Source organism: Spodoptera frugiperda, chromosome 26 (assembly GCF_023101765.2).
Source record: "Spodoptera frugiperda isolate SF20-4 chromosome 26, AGI-APGP_CSIRO_Sfru_2.0, whole genome shotgun sequence".
Lineage (NCBI taxonomy): Eukaryota > Metazoa > Arthropoda > Insecta > Lepidoptera > Noctuidae > Spodoptera > Spodoptera frugiperda.
In genome coordinates, this window is record NC_064237.1 from 2,927,923 (window position 1) to 2,949,047 (window position 21,125).

At 35.1% G+C, this 21,125-nt stretch overlaps 1 protein-coding gene across 3 annotated transcripts in view; it reads right to left on the reverse strand.

Moving 5' to 3' along the window:
* The window catches only part of LOC118263955 (uncharacterized), a 288,611-nt gene that overhangs the window by 76,805 nt on the left and 190,681 nt on the right, over window positions 1-21,125 (reverse strand). For all 3 annotated transcript variants that reach the window (XM_050704745.1, XM_050704744.1, XM_050704742.1), the window contains exon 6: window positions 5,038-5,222. In XM_050704745.1, coding sequence (XP_050560702.1) covers window positions 5,038-5,222 — 185 coding nt within the window. The remainder of the gene's footprint in view (window positions 1-5,037; window positions 5,223-21,125) is intronic.

Consider the following 21,125-nt stretch of genomic DNA (forward strand, 5'->3'; position numbering starts at 1 on the left):
ATAGAACGCCAATCGCTGCGATCATAGATGAATATATGTACGTACTGACGTAGCTGCGATTCTACATACCTCTTTTATTACTTACATTCTCCTCCTATAAAAATAAATGCAAATAATCCTATATTAATTGGTTGGGCAAAATGTAACCAAACACATCCCACGACCTCAATTTTATTTTCCATGAAAACGTAAGTATTTTCAACAAGAGCGTTGTTATTGTTTGACCGCGGAACCCAATAACAACAATATTTATCGAAACGAGGGAATATTGAGCTATTTACACATAATATATTAACAATATAACATGTATGTAGACAACCCACACAAAAAGCAATTAAAGGTAATTCTATTTTTGGACGGTTTTATTTAACAAACGTAGAATTTAAAACATAGCTCTACATAGCACATCTCTGTTGGACAAGCACTCTAAAGCAGGTATGAAATAAAAGCCAGCAACTTTACTGCAATTTGTTTGTACGGAAAAACTGGAAAATTACTTTTGAAACACATTCCAACTATCTACGTATGTTTTTATTTATTTTTTTTGAAATAACTTTGTTACTACGCTACAGACAAGCAATTATATAATACAGAGAAGTAGCACTGTTACTTTTGAATGCATTTTTAAAAAACGATTTAAAAAAATAAATAAATAAAAATAAAATATTATCGTCCTTTTATTATTTATGTAATAACAATTGTTAAGGACACAGTATAAATGAAAAGTACAAAAAAACTGTTTTTAATAAAGGGACCCGTCTTCCATTTCTTTTACATTTTTTTTAATCAGATAATATCTCTAAAAGTTTCTCCTAAGTCAGAAAAATACTATTCTGAAATCCGCTACAAAATCAGTTCAGCCTAACGCGAGATCATTGCGAACAAACATACATACATACCTACAGGTCAAACTGAACACCTCTTTTTTTAAGTCGGTTAAAAAGGATCAATCGCTACAAAATTATATTTTTCCATTCTCGTGACATGTGGATGATCTTACTTCGATTAAATATATTTATTAACACTCGTTTTTTGTCAAAAACAAAAGTCAATTTTCACCCGACTAGAACATATGTAAAGTTAGTAGTTTTGTTTTGTTCCCTAGTAGGTAAACACGGCAATAATTTCAGTAACTATTACATTCTATTCGGAACAGCCGGCAAACTTATAATTGGCAGGCACAACTATTTACTTACACATATAACTTACATATATTTTAGTTAAAGGGACAATTTTCGGGTTTATTTGATTTGGATAGTTTTAGAAGTTAATTAGTATGCTGCATAGATGATAAATCTAGACTAATAAATAGAAATGTAGTGTAATATTGAAATAACAGCTTTTTACTTTATGCATATACGACACATACACCAAAATAACTTTCACAATTTGTGTTTTAAATCCCATATAATAGAGGGTGAGCCTATAGTCATATACAGTTTTTGAAAAACCGAATAAACCCCAATAATGCTTTGCCCGACACGGGAATAGAACCCGAGACTCCTTGCCCGGCAGTCGCACTTGCTACCACTCGACCAATGAGGTAATTAATACAATATTCTTAACGAGTATATTTTACTAACAAGATAACATTAACGTTCAATTCAATTAACATTACACGGACAGTTAGATTAGAATCAAAATAAACAAGCGCCTGCACAACGCTTATAGCAACATGTTGTGTACTTGTGTATCTCGTTAGCAATTAACAGTCTCGCAGGCGTTTAGCTCAGACGCTACGAACTACAGTAACAGCTACAAACTGTAGATTTATGGCAGTGTGTTTTAATCACGCTATGTATGTTTCAGTTTGCATGCAGAAAACTTTATGGTCACATGCGGTAATATTTATTGGGTAATTTAATTACTATTATTACACTAATATGACGTAAAAAATATGTTTTAAGTAACGACTACTATACACGACTATAGAAATATATATTATGTAGAAACAAAATTAAAATTAAAAAAAAAATTACTAGCTTCTGCCAGTGGTTTCGCCCGCGTTCCCGTAATATACAATGTCAGCTAATATCCTGTCTGTATACCAAATTTCATCAAAATCCGTTCAATAGTTTCAGTGTCATTGACGGACAAACGACAAACATTCAAACAATCAAACTTTCACATTTATTCCTGGGATGTTAACCAACAAACAAATATTTCCTTGCTCCTTACATAACCTTCGAAAAAACTATTTTAATTTTCAATCAACTACAATATCCTTGGCTCAAAGGATTAACGACCAAAAGCTTGAGAAAAAGCCGCTTAAAGCAATTGATTAGGGGTATAAACTCAAAGGTCACTGCACCCTTATAATTCTCCGCAAATGGCGCCTTATACAGGTAACGAGCAAAGAAAAAAACAAAAACTTTTTCTTTTCAACCTCCTTTGTGACGACGAGACTTAGCGGTATCATTTCCGTTTGTTATTTTGTGAAATATTTCACGTTAAACATTGAGTAAAGTTGAGAGCCATCAGTTGATGTGATGAGTAACTAAATAGTTTTTGGGTTTCATTCTAACTTTATTACATGGGTGTATATTTTCATGCACAGCTTAAGCTATTACCAAATACAAAGGTTTTATTTTTATATTACAAGAATATAAATTGATTACTGGTACTGAATAAATGTTACTTTATAAAGTCTTATATGGTGACGGCGATTAAATCTCGCTGTTCGATCAGAACCAGGTCTATGCGTACGGCGTGTTCGCGTTCCACGCGCGCTTTAAAGAGCCATCATTTCACCACAAATGGGACCCAGTAGGTTTGCCAGGGCTCCGGCTCGAAAAGCAGAAGTAGAGTGAGAGAGTGCTTTTTAGTCAATAAGAGTCTGACACTACCGCTCGCCTCGTCCAAGGCAGGAGAGGAGAAGTCAGTGGATGATTTTCCAATAAAAAATAAATGATGAGATATGACTATCCAAAATTACCTTTGCATTGAATAGTAAGTAGAAATTGATAAAAGAAAGTATTTAACAGATTTCGTTGATTCACAAAAGTCAACCTTCTCACCTAATCATAAAAATCAAATACGAGTAATAAATACGAATCACGGAAAATACGGATTTTGCTCCGTCGAGACAAAAATCGCTGTGAATCAAACCGTAAAACTGTTTCGAACGGTTTCCGATTGGAAATTTCAATTTACGAGCAACGTTTGGTACCCAGGGGACAGGGGGGATTAAAAAAAAAGTTGTGATCTCTGGTTGACTGCGGGGAAATATTTACGATTTTAATTTATGAGCAACGCACATCTATCGACTGTATTGTGTCTGTTTTAGCTTAATGATTCTTTAGTGGTTGACGGGTATTTTTTCATTACTATTTCATAAAGATGATTTGTTAAGTAGTACACTTGAACTGTTACTTAATTTAGTTTTTTTTTCTTATATAGTATGAGCCGGTAAACGACGGATCACGAGCAGATAGTAAGCAGCCACTGCTTATGGACACCCGGGAGACTAGATAGTAAGCAATTGCTGGCGTCCATAGACATCCGAAACATCAGAGGCGTTACGGAATTTAAGGATTGTTGGCAAATTGGGGATCGGGATGACTGGGAAGGTGGGTAATTTGGCCTCCGGTACCATCACTCATACAACGAAACACAACGCAAGCGTTGTTTCACATTGGTTTTATGTTAGGCATTGATAATACAGAAAAGAAGATGACTCAGCAAGTTTCTAAATCTGGCATTTCCCACCACATCTTCAGGTCAAATATTCGCACCGTTATTCTAAATACAGAAATCCTTCTATGTCATATATACGCATTATATTACGCAGATTTGCGTATGAGTGATAATGTAGTGGCAATATAGACTTTATTAAAAAAGTTTATGATTTATTTTCTTTTGTTAGTAGTATATTGGACGTCTGTTTCAGAATTATTTTGGTTGAAGGTAAATTGTGCGGTATCAGACCACCACAGATGGGGCCTTGGTAGGGCTGATGCCTGAACTACCTAGCTGGTTTACCGGGGCTCCGGCTCGAAAAGCAGGAGAAAACAGTAGTAGGAATGGGGTGATTTTAATTACCAAGAGTCTGACACTCTCTCTCTTGCTTCGCTCAAAACGGGAGAAGACATTGGATTATTTTACCCCTTCAAAAAAAAAAAGCTGGAAACGAAAGAAAAGCGTGGAAACTATAGCGGCATATCAGTAAAGAGGGTAAGTGCTTCTGAACAAAAATCAAAGCTTCGATACTGTAATGTTAGAAGTTCGTTTGTTCAAAGTCTTCCTCGGTAAGGTAATATATTTACCTAAGTGCTGTAAAACCGGTGTTAGGAACAACTTCTAGATTGAAGTTATATGTTCCATGTTCAACCGACATGTGCTTAACTTGCAAACTTTGCGACCGCGACACTAAATTTTGAGCGATCAAAACTTAGTCTTAGTTTTCTTGTCAATTATTTTCAGAATATGTGACGAGTTTTTAGTTATGCACACTAGTATATTTATGTGTATCCTCATGCCTTTTATCCCCGAAGGGGTAGGCAGAGGTGCATATTACGGCATGACGCCATACAATGTACACTCACTTTTCACCATTTTGTGTTATAAACCCCATGTAATAGGGGGTGCGCCTATACACATGTATACTGGGCGTAATTCCAGACTCTTCGAAAATCCGAAAAACAGCCTGTAATACTTTGCCCGGCCCAAGAACTGAACCCGAGAACCCTTGCCCGGCAGTCACCCTTGCGACCACCCGACCAACGAGTAAGGCAACGAGTGTTATCAGGTAAACGTGTAATAAATAATTTGGTCCTCATGCTCAAGTCGCTTTTCATTTTAATTTAGTTACTTACTAAATTAACTTCGTTACTCAAAATATATACACCTGAAAGAAATGTCTAAAGAAAGCTGAAATAAAGAATACATAAAATTACAACAAATACATTTTGTAATCATTTAAATTGCACTCGACGACCTTAGCTATATCATGCCTCCTTTTGGTTGCCCTCTGCCAAAATTATGACAAGTCAAATGAGTTACACCTGTAATTAAAATCCTATAACTACTGCAACTTACCAGCTTGTCCTCTCTGAGTCTTGGCCCTCCTCCCTACGACTGGTGACGCTAGACTGAAGGCCCGATCAGCTCTTGGCAGCTGGAGTGTAGTTGGCTGACTGGGTTCGGAGTGACGGGCGCAGATTGCTGCTTCTACCACTGAGTCGATGCTTGCTGAGCGGGGGAGTTGACCGCCTGATTCACGACTGGAACAAGGAAAGGAGGTTTATGAAAGTCAATCATGAAATGAAACGTTATTTATTTCTGTAAATAACGTGCTAATTAGAACTTATACAAGCCAATATTCAAAAAATCTGAAATTTCAAAGATAAGGCCTTTTTAACTACATTAAGAAACACGTAGTCATGTGCATGTATGCCAAACAGAACAGTTTTACAACAGATAAAACAAAACTGTCGACCATTTAGTTAGGTCTTTACAGCTAAAAAAAAAGTAATGCTTCTGAAAAATGGCTAGGAATAGCTTTTTAAACTTTACCCCGAGATTTCCCTTATCTACATTAGATATGTATCAATTAAAGTATGTTTCAATGGGCCGCAGACTGCGTAGCAGTTTACCGGGGCTCCGGCTTGAAAACCAGGAGTACGAACGGGGTGGTTTTTAGTCAGTAATGGTCTGAATCTCTCTCTCGCCTCGTCCAAGGAGGGATAAGTCATGGGTGGATTTAGAGCTAGAACTAGAAACCCGCGGGGAGCGAACAAGTTACGTATCAGTCTTGCTCTCTTATGCTGACTTCTAAGATCTAACCTCCAAACAATCGACCTCTTAAATCATCCCTAACCAATCTAATAAAGTTGTTAGCCAACAAAATTGTATTTGCTTTAATTTCCTTTCGTCCTGTGCTAACACTAATTCATAATTCAGTAAACTAAGCTGAAAGCAGTCCGTGTCGGCAACTTGCCGTGATTACTACAATAACTTTGTTTATGAAACTTCGCTAGAGCCTTCACTGTATCTTTGGGTAAGTTTGGAGTTTATAACGGAAGTTAGCAACGCTCATACAACAGCCTGAATATTTATTGTGCGAGGAAAATGTTGTGTGTTGGTTCGGAGACGTATGATGTATGATGTCTCGTTTTGTTGGAGTGCTGTCGTTGTGTAAACTCTTGATTTTGGTTCATTTATGTCTTGTATTCTTGATAATTTGAGACGTTCGACATATTTTTGATTAATTTCATGTTTTGTATTCTTGGAAATAACTCTTGAGTTAAACATTTTTAATGTTACTTTTTGTTTTATCATCGAGACACCACTCAGTACAGTGGAGTACGAAACAGAATTGTGGTTTTAAGGGTGCCAAACATTTTTTTTTCTTTTTCTTTCTTTCTTTTTTTCTATAAACTACAAGGTGAAAGTACAGTTCAGTTCCGCTATCATTTATTTGGGTTTCTGTCATTAGTCAATTAAAAATAACTAATGTATCATTGCTATAAAACCTCGCAATATGGAACCGCACAAATATTTTGTTAGATAATTGATTGCCAACCACTTAATTTAAAGTCGTATAGAGACAAAAGAGCATAAACGTGCTCTTCAGTGAAGTAAACAGCTTAATTGCAGTACACACACATAGCGCTAAGGTCTAAATTAAAATTAATGATTTACTTTTATTATTATGCGACGGTGGCGCCTAAGTGTGGCGGCGGCGCGTCGCTCCGCTCGTGTTTAACGCTCCATTTGCATTTTAATCGAACTAAAACATTCTTCTGTAGGGTTGATGGCTTTTCGGGTTTATATTTTCGTTGTATAATAATTTAGTTATAGGTCTTATAGGTGAGCTGTATTTATAAGAAAATGAGCTCGTAGCTTACTGAGCAACTCATCTTGACATGTCTTTATATTTGGAAATCGATTTTCATTTAATTCAAGTTCATATAGGGCAATGAGATTAAAGATAATAAACGCAAACACATATTATTCAAAGGAACACTAAACCCATATTATGGTGCTTTTTCACAAGAAGTGTGCTTTATAGCTAAGCTGTGAAACAATTTGACCGTTTCCACCGATATTAAGAGATGTAGCTGTGCGAGGAAGATGCGCAGCTCGAGTATGCCATGTATGGAGGGAAGCATAGCTTAACTGAGTCCGTTCCCACCATTATTAACCTGTGCACCAATTAATATAATTGGTGAAAGCCAAACGCATCCACAGCAATGTACCATGGCATATCTTTGGTGGAAAAGCACCCTTACTGGTACACCGAATAAAACTAATACAATAAAATAATAATATCCTCCGAACATTGTCATTGAATGGTCAACTTCTATCGGAGTTGCCCTCTTAGGTACCATCCACTAGAAAATAATCGTCCGCTCCAATTCCACTCACTGTCTGTTGCAGAACTTTCTTCAAGTACTTTCCAGTTTTACTTTTATCTGTTCTAAAACATCGAATAACATGTCTGTTTGTTTGTCCCCGAAGATATTGAACGAATATAGGTCTTGTAATGTACTAACTTTTCGCCAGTATGTTTTTTTATTGGTTTAATGTAATATTACTTTTTTTTGAAGAGAATGTAGTAAGGCTGTTTTGTCCAAACTTGCGGACTACCTTGCGGCTTTTCCAAGGTTCCAACTAAAAGCAGGAGTAGGAACGGGGTGGTTTTTAGTCAATAAGAGTCTAACACTCTCTTTCGCCTCGCCCAAGGCTCCCGCCTTGGGTGAGGCGAAAGTGAATGTAAAAAAGGGCTCTAATCGTGCAGTGTTTGGGTGTGTCTGGGATCTACGAAATATGTCGAAATTGAACCCACGAAAAACAAAAGAATGTAAAGGCTGATACTGAATGAGTAATTGAACGGAAAATATATATTTTTCTGAAGAAATCTAACAAAAAATATATTTTAAATCTAAAGCTTCAATCGATCTTCTGAGAATTTATGAATATAAGTAATTAATTTTCTTTATTTTACGCGACATTTATGACGGTACCAACCCTACCCATAGACGAAGTGTTACCAGCTGTTTCAATAATAAAAATATAAAAACCAAACCTCGACTACTTATTAAGAAAAAGTTTTGAACTTAATTAGTTTCTCGTTTCTTCGACATCTTGACTTCTAATTTAAATATTGTAATGTTATTTCACCTTTAATATTAAGCGTTATAGAAACGAGGGTTTTGTTCAATTATATTAGTTTCTTAAAACGAGAGCTCAAGAAAAATAAGTTGATTTTTAACCTATTTACAAAATAGGGCCTTATTTTGGTAACAAGTTTTTTTTTTTTTTTAGAAAAACAATTTAATGGGTCGACGTTTGGCCGCTATCTCACCTGATCTGAGCACGTCTGCCCATAAGCAACCTATTCACTCGGGCCTTGAAGACACCCAAGTTATACCCATCAGGAAACACAGACTCCGGCAAGGAGTTCCACTCCCTAGCAGTTCGCACAAGGAAGCTTGAAGCGAAGCGCTTCGTGCGAGTGGGTGGGATATCTACCATGAAGCGGTGACGCCTCGCCGATTGTCTTGTGGTTCGATGATGAAAAGGACTAGGGGCAATCAAGTTGTGCAATTCCAAAATTTCAATTTATTATTGGACAACATGGAAACAAGAGAAGAAAAAATATTTTTCATCATCTTTCACATCAACAGCCTATAAGTGGCCATTGCTGACCAAAGACCAAAGGACACAGGAAAAAAACTAGTAGTGTCAAAGTAAAAAAATAAGCTCTAGGTTTATACTGCCCGGACTCTGTCAAATATCCCTTAATCGACTGCTGATCAAAATCTTAAGAAATATGATAAAATTCATCTCAATTAATGAATATAAAATTAAGAAATCTAATATAAATATTGTAAACCGCAATTACAAATCCAATCGCCTTTCCTATTAGGACGCTATCGAGTTGAACGATTTGCAAGTTAAAGTAGAATCGGTATGGAAACAAAAGAACGTGGAAAATTAAACGTTACGCTTTGAATTGAAATTGTTCGTTCATTCAGTGAAATAATTATTCTATTTGTATTTTAAAAATATATACTAATTGGAAGTTACTAGCCAATTGCCTTTAATATTGGGACTTACCAACTGTGATAACGCTTTTCTTAATCTAACCTAAATATTATAAAGCTGAAGAGTTATTTTGTTTGTTTGAACGCACATGTATCACACTTTACACAATCACACCTTGTTTGTTTGTCCGTCAATGACGCTGAAACTACTGAAGGCATTTTAATGAAATTTGGTTTACAGACCGAGTGTGAGCTAACTAGGGTGATTGAATACTTTTTATCCCACGGGAAAGCGAGCGAAGTCGTTGGCAGAAACTTAACTATTGATAAAAACTAAACAAAAGCAACAGAAGAATAATGGATTTTTTTCAGAATCATAATAATCAAATATTATATCAACATATATCTATAGAGTAAACTGTCACTGACATTGTATAGTAATTCTATTATGACCTAATAGGTCATCGATGTCATTAGTGTGGGCTTTGTAATGGGGCGTCTAAGGTCGAAGTGTTGTTAGGCGCCATCTTTTTGTCTATGCAACTATACACAACTTGATACATTTTTAAAAAGGTGCGTTTTACTTGAAACCTCTCTTCAAATTTTAAACAAAATCCACCAACGGCAAGTACTAATGCGACTTTTTTCGAGTTTTACATATGTATTTACTTTCTTAGAGTATTTAGAACCGATGATAAACGGCGAAGAAAAAATCGTGAGAAAACTGGGCTGTGGCTTATAATGGGTTGGGGCTTATAATTTCTAGTTATAAGTTGGAATTCACTTACCCGCATTGACCAAGCGTGGTGGTTAATGCTCAAACATTTTCCATGCGAGAAGAGACATTTGGTCAACAGCGGCTGTTGATGTGATGTGATGTGAGTTGCATTTTGGTACATAGCTTTAGGAGCCTAACATCACACTTCAACGAAAAAAAAAGAACTGCAACATTTTGTATCGGAATTTCGAGTCCACCCTTCACAATAAGGTGTTCATTTATTTTTTATATTCCATCCAAGCCTTTGTTCAGTTTCGTGACCACATCCATTCTACCGGCAACGTCCGCCAGATGTCGCCACATTAATACTAAAGGGTTTCCGTACGAAATTGTTGCCGTACCAATTTATTTATATTACCAGTACAAGTTACCTAGCTTAAATACTAACTAGGTATAATTTTATTGGGAATTTGGGTTAATTCGTTCACGATTTCATTAAGTCAATTGTTTCTTTACACAATAATTTAAAGGTTTTGTTTTAAAAGTATCTAGATCTATACAGCTGTATTTTTTCTTTAAAGTCCAATATTTTAGCATCAGCAGCAATTTACCAGCTCTGTGTAATCCTATTGCATCGGACTCAATTCCCAAATTCCGTGAAACTGAGTTTTCGAAATCGGAAAATAGGGAAAACGAAGTTGGAATTCGGAGTATGCTGCAGTATTCGCTTCGCTTGACATGAGTATTCGCATTTACGTTCCTATAAGTCGATATAAGTACAGATGTTAAAAACAAACCCAATAAATAAAAAAAGCATGATAATACATACATTACAGATAATATGTTTTATACCAGTAATTCTACGAACTCCATTCTAAGTAAAAGTAAGTTTAAAAGAGAACTTGATATTTACTATAATAAACTCACAGAGAAAATTCACTGGCGAAGAAAATTCATCTTGTATGAAAGCGTTGAAAATGCATTTGAAAAACATTTTCCATTAGAAAGCTGTTAAAAATTGCAGCGCTGAAGATTTGTGAAAGCATTCCTTGGAGTTTGTAAACTCCATTTGTATTCTGAAGCGAGGGTTTGTGTAAATACATATTATGGTGATAGATGACTTCTTATTTTTAAAGATTATTCGAACGCGGCAGCCATTTTGAATTTAACTGGCAGTGTGAAGCTCTGTGCGGGAGTGGGTTGCTGTCATTGAATTATTTTCTACAACTTCTATCAGCGGCCTCACTCGCATTCCCGTGGGATAAAAAGTATCCTATAAACCAAGACAGCTCATACCATCTCTGTATATTAAATTTCATCAAAATCCGTTCAGTAGTTTCAGCGTGATTGACAGAAAAGCATCCAAACAAACAAACTTTCATATTTATAATATTAGTGTGATAATTTGGGATAAAATATGGTAAAGGGTAAGGGTCTTTGTTTTGGTTTTTTAAGTGAGGTTCCAAAAAATAATAGATTTGTTGAACTGACGCTGTTTCATGTTTTGTTGTCTCATGATGATATTACAAAGTTTGGAAAATTGAGAATATGATATTAAAATGATACACGAGGCTACATCATGTATCATTTCTTAACAGTACAGTGAACTCCCATTATAGTTTTGTGTTGTTTTTATTAACAGCTAGTAATGCATATGCACGAGCATATCTCGCTCATGTGAAAAATGAAGCTGCCAAGCCAGAATATTAAAGAAAATAACGTTAAACTACGATTTGCTTCATACATTATTAATTTTGTGTTTGGTAACATTCATAAATATTTTACGTTTAGTAGTAGTTCCCATAAAATAGAATCTAAATAATAAATTCACATTTATTTTGAAATGATTAGTCACTAGCTTCTACCAGCGGCTTTGCCCACATTCCCGTGGGATAAAAAGACTATCTGGTTCATAAGAACCGACTAAGGAACTATACTGTTACCCCTAACTCATCGGCCCAGTATACTTAGAGATTATTGTAACCCTCATATGTAGTTTAGCAGTGGACTATCACATCAACAGCCTATTAGTGGTCACTGCTGACCAAAGGACCTTCTCACACGAAGAAGGTTTGAGCATTTATCACCTCGCTTGCTCAATACGGGTTGGTTATCACGCGCTTTTGATTTCAATATAATAGGATAGATGACTAGTTTTTATTTTAATGACCGTCTTGTAGATTATTTTAAAAATATTAGACACGCATTTTTTATTTTCTTATAGAAACCAATACTTTCGAAGATTTGAAATATCGCGCTTATTCATTTCTAGGTACGTTTTATTTGTGGGTAATATGACGTTATTGCTCCTATTCCTAGGTTTTAATTCGTTATATCTAAGTTTTGTTATACCTATTATATGCCAAAATATAAAAATACGTGTCTAATATGTATTCATTACCTAACTGACGGACTAAATAGACATTTAATTTTCATACCTCGTCATCATCCCTATTGTGAGTCCAATTTTGTAATCCGATTTACAAAATTGATAGGACTCAATTTAGATACACTTTTATAACAACAATAGGATTTTTCGAGGATTTATAATACAGTTCTAAAAATATTTTTTTACATTGTGATGCTCTAAATATAGAACTAAATCGGTCCAATCAATCTGATCAGTTCGTTCAATGTCTGCCCGGCACCATTGCTGATAGTATCCGTGTAATATCCGTCCAGTAGTCACTGCGATACTTATCTTAATATTGGATACTTTACTTACCTATATTACTTATATTTTAGTTTTTGGAGCAGTAAAGTTTGTTTTGATGTCATGACTTTGGATATGTTTAATAAATAAGTCCATTTCTATTACTGCATAGGTATTCTCTGGTATTGACATAAAAGACATTATGGATGTGAAATAATACAACTACGCTTATTTACATACCCTTTCAGATAAAGCAGCAGATATGTATTTGACTTCCACCATGTTTTTATATGGAAAGAGTGTGCTACGGTTGCGTTCTATGGATGACTTCCGTACTCTCGATATCGATAATCGAGCTGCACATCTTCCTCGCATAACTACATAGCTTAGTATCAGTGGAAACGGTCACATAGTTTCATAGCTTAGCTATTACATCTTTGTAGCATAGATACATACCACACGCAATTAAGTACTATTAATCATGAATTTGTTTTTTATTGCCACAAAAGTATAATCAATTGCATGTTCACTCATTTAAATCAACCAAAGAACCTTTTAAGATTCGCTACATTGTCCCAGAGGCGTATTTATTTTCTTTCTTACAACAAAAGCTGGACTTTTCCGCTCTCCTAAACAAAAAGAAAAATTATTTATTTGCTTCAACACTTCTAGACGAAGTTAAAAGCTTTTTATAGATCTTTAAAACATAGTGTTCATATTATTAAAACTATACATATAATGGAAATAGATGTAATAATAAAAGATTTTTAGTAACATTTAAAAAAAGGGAACCGCTTTGAACAGTTAAACTGCGTAGGGCAAGTGACCCGGTTGTGGCCATCGACCCCTTTGTGGCCATTTGGGCCTTCAAATATTTATAACTAAGGCATGGACAAATAAATTACTCTGTGATGTACAGTATTTAAAATATTGAATATTAGAGACACTGATACCGTTGGCAGCTTTAATGTGTCAAACTTCACTTCGATGCAACAAGTCATTCTTTTTAGTTGAGGGTGAAATTGTTAAGATCTTAACAAAAAGGCTAAGGCGAGTGGGTGAGGATTTCGTTTCTATTTTTTAAATCTTTGCTTATTGTTTGGATGTTTATGTTAATACTACATGAAGAATATATTGTCTAAGTGAAACTAAAGTTATTTTGTCACCATATGTTTCTGAAGTAAGGTTTTTAGAAGGTGGCCACTAATGGAGACAAAATTATGAATTTCTCCATCTTTGGCCACATGGCTGGCCAAAGCTGGTGTACATAGACACCCCACTTCTTCCCCTTTATTTTATCGTGGATTTTTTTCCTTAGCTTTACATATCAACAAATACCTACATATTTTTCATTTTCAGAGATGCAATAAATTGCCTTCACACAAAGGGAAGGTCAGTTTACTTTGCAGCTTTTACCAACGTCATATAAATGTTGATCTCTTTATTTGTAAGTTAAATTAAAGTGAAGTAATAATATTTCATATTTTCCAAACTAAATAAAAATCATTGTTTGTAAAATGTCCAATTTAATTAATAAATTTTGATTACTTTTATAGTATTTTTTGATGGCCAGAACTGGCACACGACCGTGGCCAGAAATGGCACGAATCTGGCCAAAAATGGCACAAACTCCCTTTTTTTTCTTTTTTATACAGTTATTTTTCTATTGGACGTTCTTTAAAAAAGGGGTTTTCTTAGGCAAGTTTAATACATGTTAAATGACTTTTTACAAGAAATATGTTCGTGATAACAAAAACTATAAGTTAAGAAAGCCTCAAAGTCGACAAAATTCTTAAAGTGGCCACAACCGGGTCACTTACGATACCTCGGTTTTTACATATATGTACATACATACAAATACAGGTCAAAAAGAGAACAGCCTTTTATGAAATTTGTTAAAAATACATAGAAATCTAATTTTAACGCTGACACTCCAAAGAAAATAACTAACTATCTCTTTAATAAGACTTAATTTAGAAGGCAACGTATTTACTTTTCCTGAATCACATTCGATTCAAAAGTATCTTAAGAAGACACATAAGTACTTCCCGAAACCACACAAAATGGCAACTTGGCGGTTACTTCGACTGTTGCCAAGCCAAACTTTGCCAATATCGGACCGACAAATCGGCCTGCCTTATGTAGGGTTTAACAAACCATTGTTTGTTTAGTGTCCCCATAGATCCATATGTACCGTACTCAATCAATTGATTCAATGCACATTTATATTGTATATTTTTATAAAGCCGATTGTAGTAATTGATATAGATAGATATTCGTTTCAATTAAACATTGCTTTCAATAGCATTTTGTATAGTTGTTAGAGGAAAATTCAATGGTCTTGCTAATTTTAAAAGAACAGATATAGTTCGGAGCTTTGATTATAGATAAAAAAAATGTTTCCTTCACCGTGTGTTAGTAGTGGTGCTAAATAAACTAAGAACGGACATTGAAAATGTCACATTGGTACTTCCTAATAATTTTGTTTTATGGCCTTTGTCGTAGTCGTAGTAGCCAGTAAAAGAGAGGACGGATCTCCTGATGATAAGCAATCGCCGCCGGCGATGGGTATTCGAAACACCAGAGGGTTTATAGACTTTTTGGGGGTTAGTAGTGGGGAATCGGGGCTTGGGAAAATTGGGAAGGGGGAAATTAGGCCTCCGGTAACCTCATTCACAGAACGAAACACGCAAGCATTGTTTCACGTTGGTTTTCTGTGAGGCCGTGGTATCACTCCGGTCAAGCCGGCTCATTCGTGCCGAAGCATAGCTTTCCCACACTTTAAAGATTCGAACCTTTCGAAATACAGGCTAACTTTTAAACTAACTAACCCAGTAGGTATATCAAATAAACACTGGCTATATTACTAAGTACACTCTCATTCACGAAATCTTAATACGAGACCTGGCAGAGTGCCTAGTTCTCTCAGTGAGATGAATCGCAGCATGCGACCCATTCTTTCGGTACGACAATAGAGGAAAGTAATGTTTGTCTATGCTTTGGCCGAGTTCCACATGTCCGAGATTTCGCTTAGAACTTGTAGCTTTAATAGATTATTTATTAATGTTTTTTTTAAGTCCCGGTTCAAGATTAGGATACACACATACATACATATACTCACGCCTGTCTCCCATGGGGGTAGGCAGGGACAATGGAACGCTAATTGCTACGAATCTTACACACCTCTCTCGCTTCATCAACAGTCATCAGTCTTATCATCATTATTAGTATTAGCTGTGGTATTAGGGCACATTATGTAGCAATAATAATAATTTGAATATAGGTAAGTTTCATAAACATTTTCCTGCTTTAAAGTTGGAGTCTTTCATTTTATGTGTATATCATGCCACAAAATTAGGAAATATTATTCACAGTCACGTTCCGGAAAAGTTAGGTTATATACCTAACAAAGTTCTTTGCAATCTAGTCACACTCACTTTTGAAACTTTGGGACTGAAATCACTAGGCTTGTCTTATATATTCATTTAGAGAATTCTTACTGTAAAGAAATTTTATTCTAGTTTAAAAATAATTGATAAAATTTATTGCTATTCAATGTAGATTAAAAACTCACTGAAACAAACACAATGGACATTATTTGAAATCAGTCCCACAGATTTAAGTCCAACAGTAAGATATTGCAAGTAGGACTAAATCCAATAACTAGATGGTCCGTTGTAAAACTTCTCCAATAGGATTCCTTTAATAAACCTAGAAAATTCCACAAACGACATGCAGTGATACTGTAATATCCGGATTGGCCGAACGACTCGCTTCCACAGCCTTGCTCGTCTAGTTGTCTATGGCCGAGACGACCCAACTAGCTTATATTCCGTTCGAAATTGAAAAAGTTCCCGCCAAAAATAGTGTCATTCCCAGAAATACGTTCCAAGTTTAAATTGCATTCGGAATGTGTAGACGTTTTAGCAGGTGTAGAGGTGCACGTAGAAATGCGAGACTTCATTTTTTATTCTGTAGTACTCGTACGTACTTAGAGAATGCGTTGTTTTAAACTAGAATTTTAGGTTGGAAAATACGTAGTTTTCGAAACTAGTGTGTCGTGTTTTAGGGGCTTGAAAAGTCGTTGACTAAACACTAAGCCAAAAAATGTATACCACCTAGTTTATTATAATAACTATTTTGAGACATAGACCTCCTAGATTAATTGAGAATAACGGTTTACTCTCACTCATTCAATTTATTGAGAAAGATCCAACCAATCAGAGCGCCACACGCGCTCTCGTTTCGTTTTCGTTAAACGTAAAACAAATTCGTGCTAAATCTCCTGATTTAATGACTCAATAAAAAAATTAAGTAATATAGACCACATTAAGTCACTGTTAACCGAAATTTCCTTTTAAGTCCAAAAGAAACGTCTTAAAGTCTATGGTAAACTTTCTTGCAAGTAATGCTGACGGGAACAGAATTTCCTGAGCCAATATCGAAGGGCGAACTGTATTGAAAGTTGGGTTATGGAGGAACTTCATTCACCAACTAATGATTGATGGAACGAACGAAGTTATGTGCGTAATTATGTGTCGGGAATGGCAAGCGTCGAAATGATAGAATGATATTTGATTGGGGATTGGAAAAAATCGAGAAAATTGTGTTAAGTTCATTTAATTTTATTGTAACTTTCGTGAGATATACTAAATTAATTATTATGTAGTCACATACTCGTAACTGTGTGACGAAGAACTCAACTAGTTTTAAGTCATGCTAGAGGCTCATATTCATACAAATAAAAATAATTACGTTAATTTTTATTTATTTTTAAATAACAAAACAATTTTATTGAACTACTAAGAGATATTTATCTCCGCTACCAAAAACTACAAAATCTATTTGAGGTCAGTACACTATAATTATAATATTATATGTATTAAGAAAAATATATAACATCTACATTCATCTACAACTCGTTTGCAGTTTATATAAAATTAAAATTATGTAATTCATCTCGGAAAAGCCACTACCCGGTACGTTCCTTAAGTAAAATAATATTTTATTTAAACGCAAACCAGATTCAAGTTGGGAAAACAAGATGAAATTAAAAGTTCGTGAGCAAGAAGCACTTGCCGACTTTTTCTAAGATTACGGCAGAAATGCAGACCGAGTTATTTAGGTGACCTGCATTCTATCTAGCTCAGGAAATTCTAGGTACCAACTCTAGGTACTTGAGTTGAAGAAATTAGGTTGGCTACGAAAGTACATAGGACTATTTTAAGGGTTGTAATACAAGAAATACTATTTTTTTTAAATATTTATTTGTAAGTAGTTTATGGTCATAATATTATAGTTTAACAACATACGTTTTACACCAGTTGTGCTAAGATTTTTATAAGCAAAGATGCGTGCTATGGATGGCTTCCCTACTATCGATACATTGCATACTCGAGTAGCCCATCTTCCTCGCACAGCAACATAGCTACGTATCAGTGGACACGGTCATATAGTTTCCCAGTTTACACCTTTGTAGCATAGGTACGTCAGAAGTCTTGAAGTCAAACTGCAGACACTATTCCTCGACAATCACACGGGCGACCACTCAAGCAATAAGACAGCTAAATAATTAATTATATACGGTAACACTATACAATATTACATTAATTAGTTCCAAACCAGCTGAATCCTTGGAACATGTTGACCGACGTCAACATATGTCCGGCTTGTCCATTCCATTGTCATAGTAACCTGATCTCTATCCTTCGAGGAACAATGACAGGCTTGGGATAAAGAGGTTCTAATGGAGATGACGTCACCACCATAAGTATTCCCTGCCCAATGACCTTCCGCCACTATTATCGGATAATTATCTGACGGGAAAATTGACGCGGGTGACGTTAGATGGTCAGATAACGTCGTTTAATTCTAAATGAGATGATAATGTGGGTATTTTGTTCGAATTCTTAGGTAGGATTTTGTTGAGTTAGTTGTATGTTTGTGATAGAAAAAGTTTTAATAGGATAGATGACTAATTGTAATTTAAATGTCCGTCTTGTAGATTTTTTTTTTAAATATTTGATACGTATTTTTTTATTTTCTTACGGAAATAATTAATACTCTCGATGATGTATTGATTTGAAATATCGCATGACGTTACTTCTAGGTACGTTTTATAATTAGAAATTACGTATTTTCTCTCATTCCTAAACTTTGATTCGTTGTGTCAAAGTATTGTTATTTTATATGACAAAATAAAAAAAATGCGTGTCTAATATCTTTTATTACGTAAATGACGAACTAAATAGAATTTTCATGCCCCGTCATCATTCCTACTGTATTAAGTACTTTAAGATAGAAACGTCGCGGGCTCACCTGAAAATCCTAGAATATATTAGCTGGGTCATATTTGTAGCTATAAATCTTCCTATTGTAATAAGTATTTATTTATCTAAGTTTCAAAATATTCACTCTGACAAAGAACATAAAACACAGTTCAAACATTGTATTATCATTACAATACCTTTATTTCGAAGTCGAAGCTCATAAACCTTGTATACATAACAAGTTGACGATATAAATCGACCCTGACCTCGGATGTCTGATGATGGATAGCTTCCCAAGACCTTGAATGCATTTCATCCATAATAATATCAACTTAAAATGGAAGCAATAAAGTCGATTCTTTTGTTATCAGATGTTCGTAAATGGAACTGTATTTGTATCAAATGGGGGATAATTTTAGTGCGATTATTGTGTACATTCATACATAGATACTTTGGTATCTAGTTAAGTTTAGTTTTGGTATAATAAATATTTAGTATTGGTACTAATAAGTATTTCGACACCAGCAATTTATACTGCGCTAACTCAAAAAGCGTACTTTACAGTAGAGGCGTTTAAAGGGAAAAACGTGATAACTTTTACATTAATTAAGATACTTTTTTGAAATTTGGTATGCTTAATATTTAATTTATTCATTGTAATATCTCATATTTATATTTCCTTAATTATTTCTATTTTTTGATTTAGCGCAAGTTAGCCGTATATAAACGTAATTCATCAAAAAAATGTTACATCTTATACACGTCTAACTAACGTTAGCGTAGTGTAGTACGGGACGTCGTAGTGCATGATCAATCATCTGATGCATATTTCAATATTTTATAAAGAACATGTACTTACTTACAAAAAGAATAGTCAACGTACCATTAATAAACTAATTAATACGTTAACACATAAGTATTTACTATGTAAAAGTCGCTAAGTCGTTCATTTTACAAACGAACAAGTATACACACGCACGCACTAAACTACGCTAACTATGAGTTAGTGCAGTGTTGCACAGACTTTGACCAAAGTGATCCGCGTGCACACTCCGCTAATAATAGTTGGCGTAATATAAATCGAGTGATTTCAAAAAGTACCTTTACTTAGCGTTTTATAAGATTTGTAACTTTCTTATTTTTGCATATTTCTTCTCAATTTTTTTATGACGTATGTAAACACACATTTTAAGCAACTTGGCATAAAAAAAGTTTTTTCCAAATTTCGAGTTAGCGTAGTATAAATTGCTGGTGTCGATTTATTAGTATTTGGTTTTGGTTAAGCGTGAACCTATAGTATTTTGAAGGGTGAAAATTATCCAATGATTTTTCCCGCCTTGGGCGAGGCGAGAGGAAGTGTCAGACTACTATTGACTGAAAACCACCCCGTTCCTCGGTAAACCCGCTAGGTAGTCCGCAGCTCCGGATCAGGCATTAGCCCTACTGGACCCCATCTGTGGTGGTCTGGTGGCTCTTTGAGACGCGCAAACCTACAAACCAACCTACAACTACAAACCGAGACAGCAAAACCTACAAAAGCCTAACAGCAGAACAACACAGTGGAGCACCGCCTATCAAACAGCGAATTAACAACTAATCTACTGACAATCGTGTGGTTCACGCGTCTAACAGCTGCCGTCACGGTGTGATTCCGATACGCATCGCATGTCGCTTCCAGTGACGTGAACACGAACTGGTAAGCACGGTCCAATATTTGTTAGTATATCGCTAGCTAGTATATTTCTGTGTGAAAAGAGCCAAACTAGAGTATTATGAAATTTAGAAAAAAATTGAATAAATACTGTCGACAACATTTCTCTGTGCAAAAGGCCAAACTGGAGCTAGTATTGTGAAATTTAGAAAGATGATTTTTTTTATTGAATTAAATCCGTCGTTGCTTGAATACCGAGCTAGGGTTCTTGGTTATGATTCCTAAATCGTGTATGTATTGTAAATTTTTGTGTTCAATTATTTTTTTTTTTTTTGTAAAAGCCCAGTAATTAATATGACGATTAGCTCACCCCTTGATGATGCATCATAGTTTATCTGCCTACCGCTCTGGGATCAATATACAAAGAAAATGTTCTGTGTTTAATTATTCCTTATGTCCTATTCTCAAAGTCAAATCATTTATTCCAATTAAACCATAAATACTTAGGTACTATTACTTTACTCAGTTCAATTATCAATATTTCGTGGGTTTTATTCAAGGATCAAGTGCTGTCATAAAATTTGGTATTACATAAGTCTTGGTTAAGGGAAAAGGCCTTAACCCTAGGTATAGAACTCAGCTTAGGACGTCGCTTAGGAAGCCCGTCCCTTTTTCAAGAAAGGATCATAAGCTAAATGATTTAAGGAGTTTTTGGATTACAACCTACGTTTAGGCTGACATGACCTAGGATCAGAAGGATAAAGACTTTTTCGATAGGATACATACCTAACACGGAACTAACACCTTTCTGAAATATGACTTTAGGTACTTTTTTACTCAACTT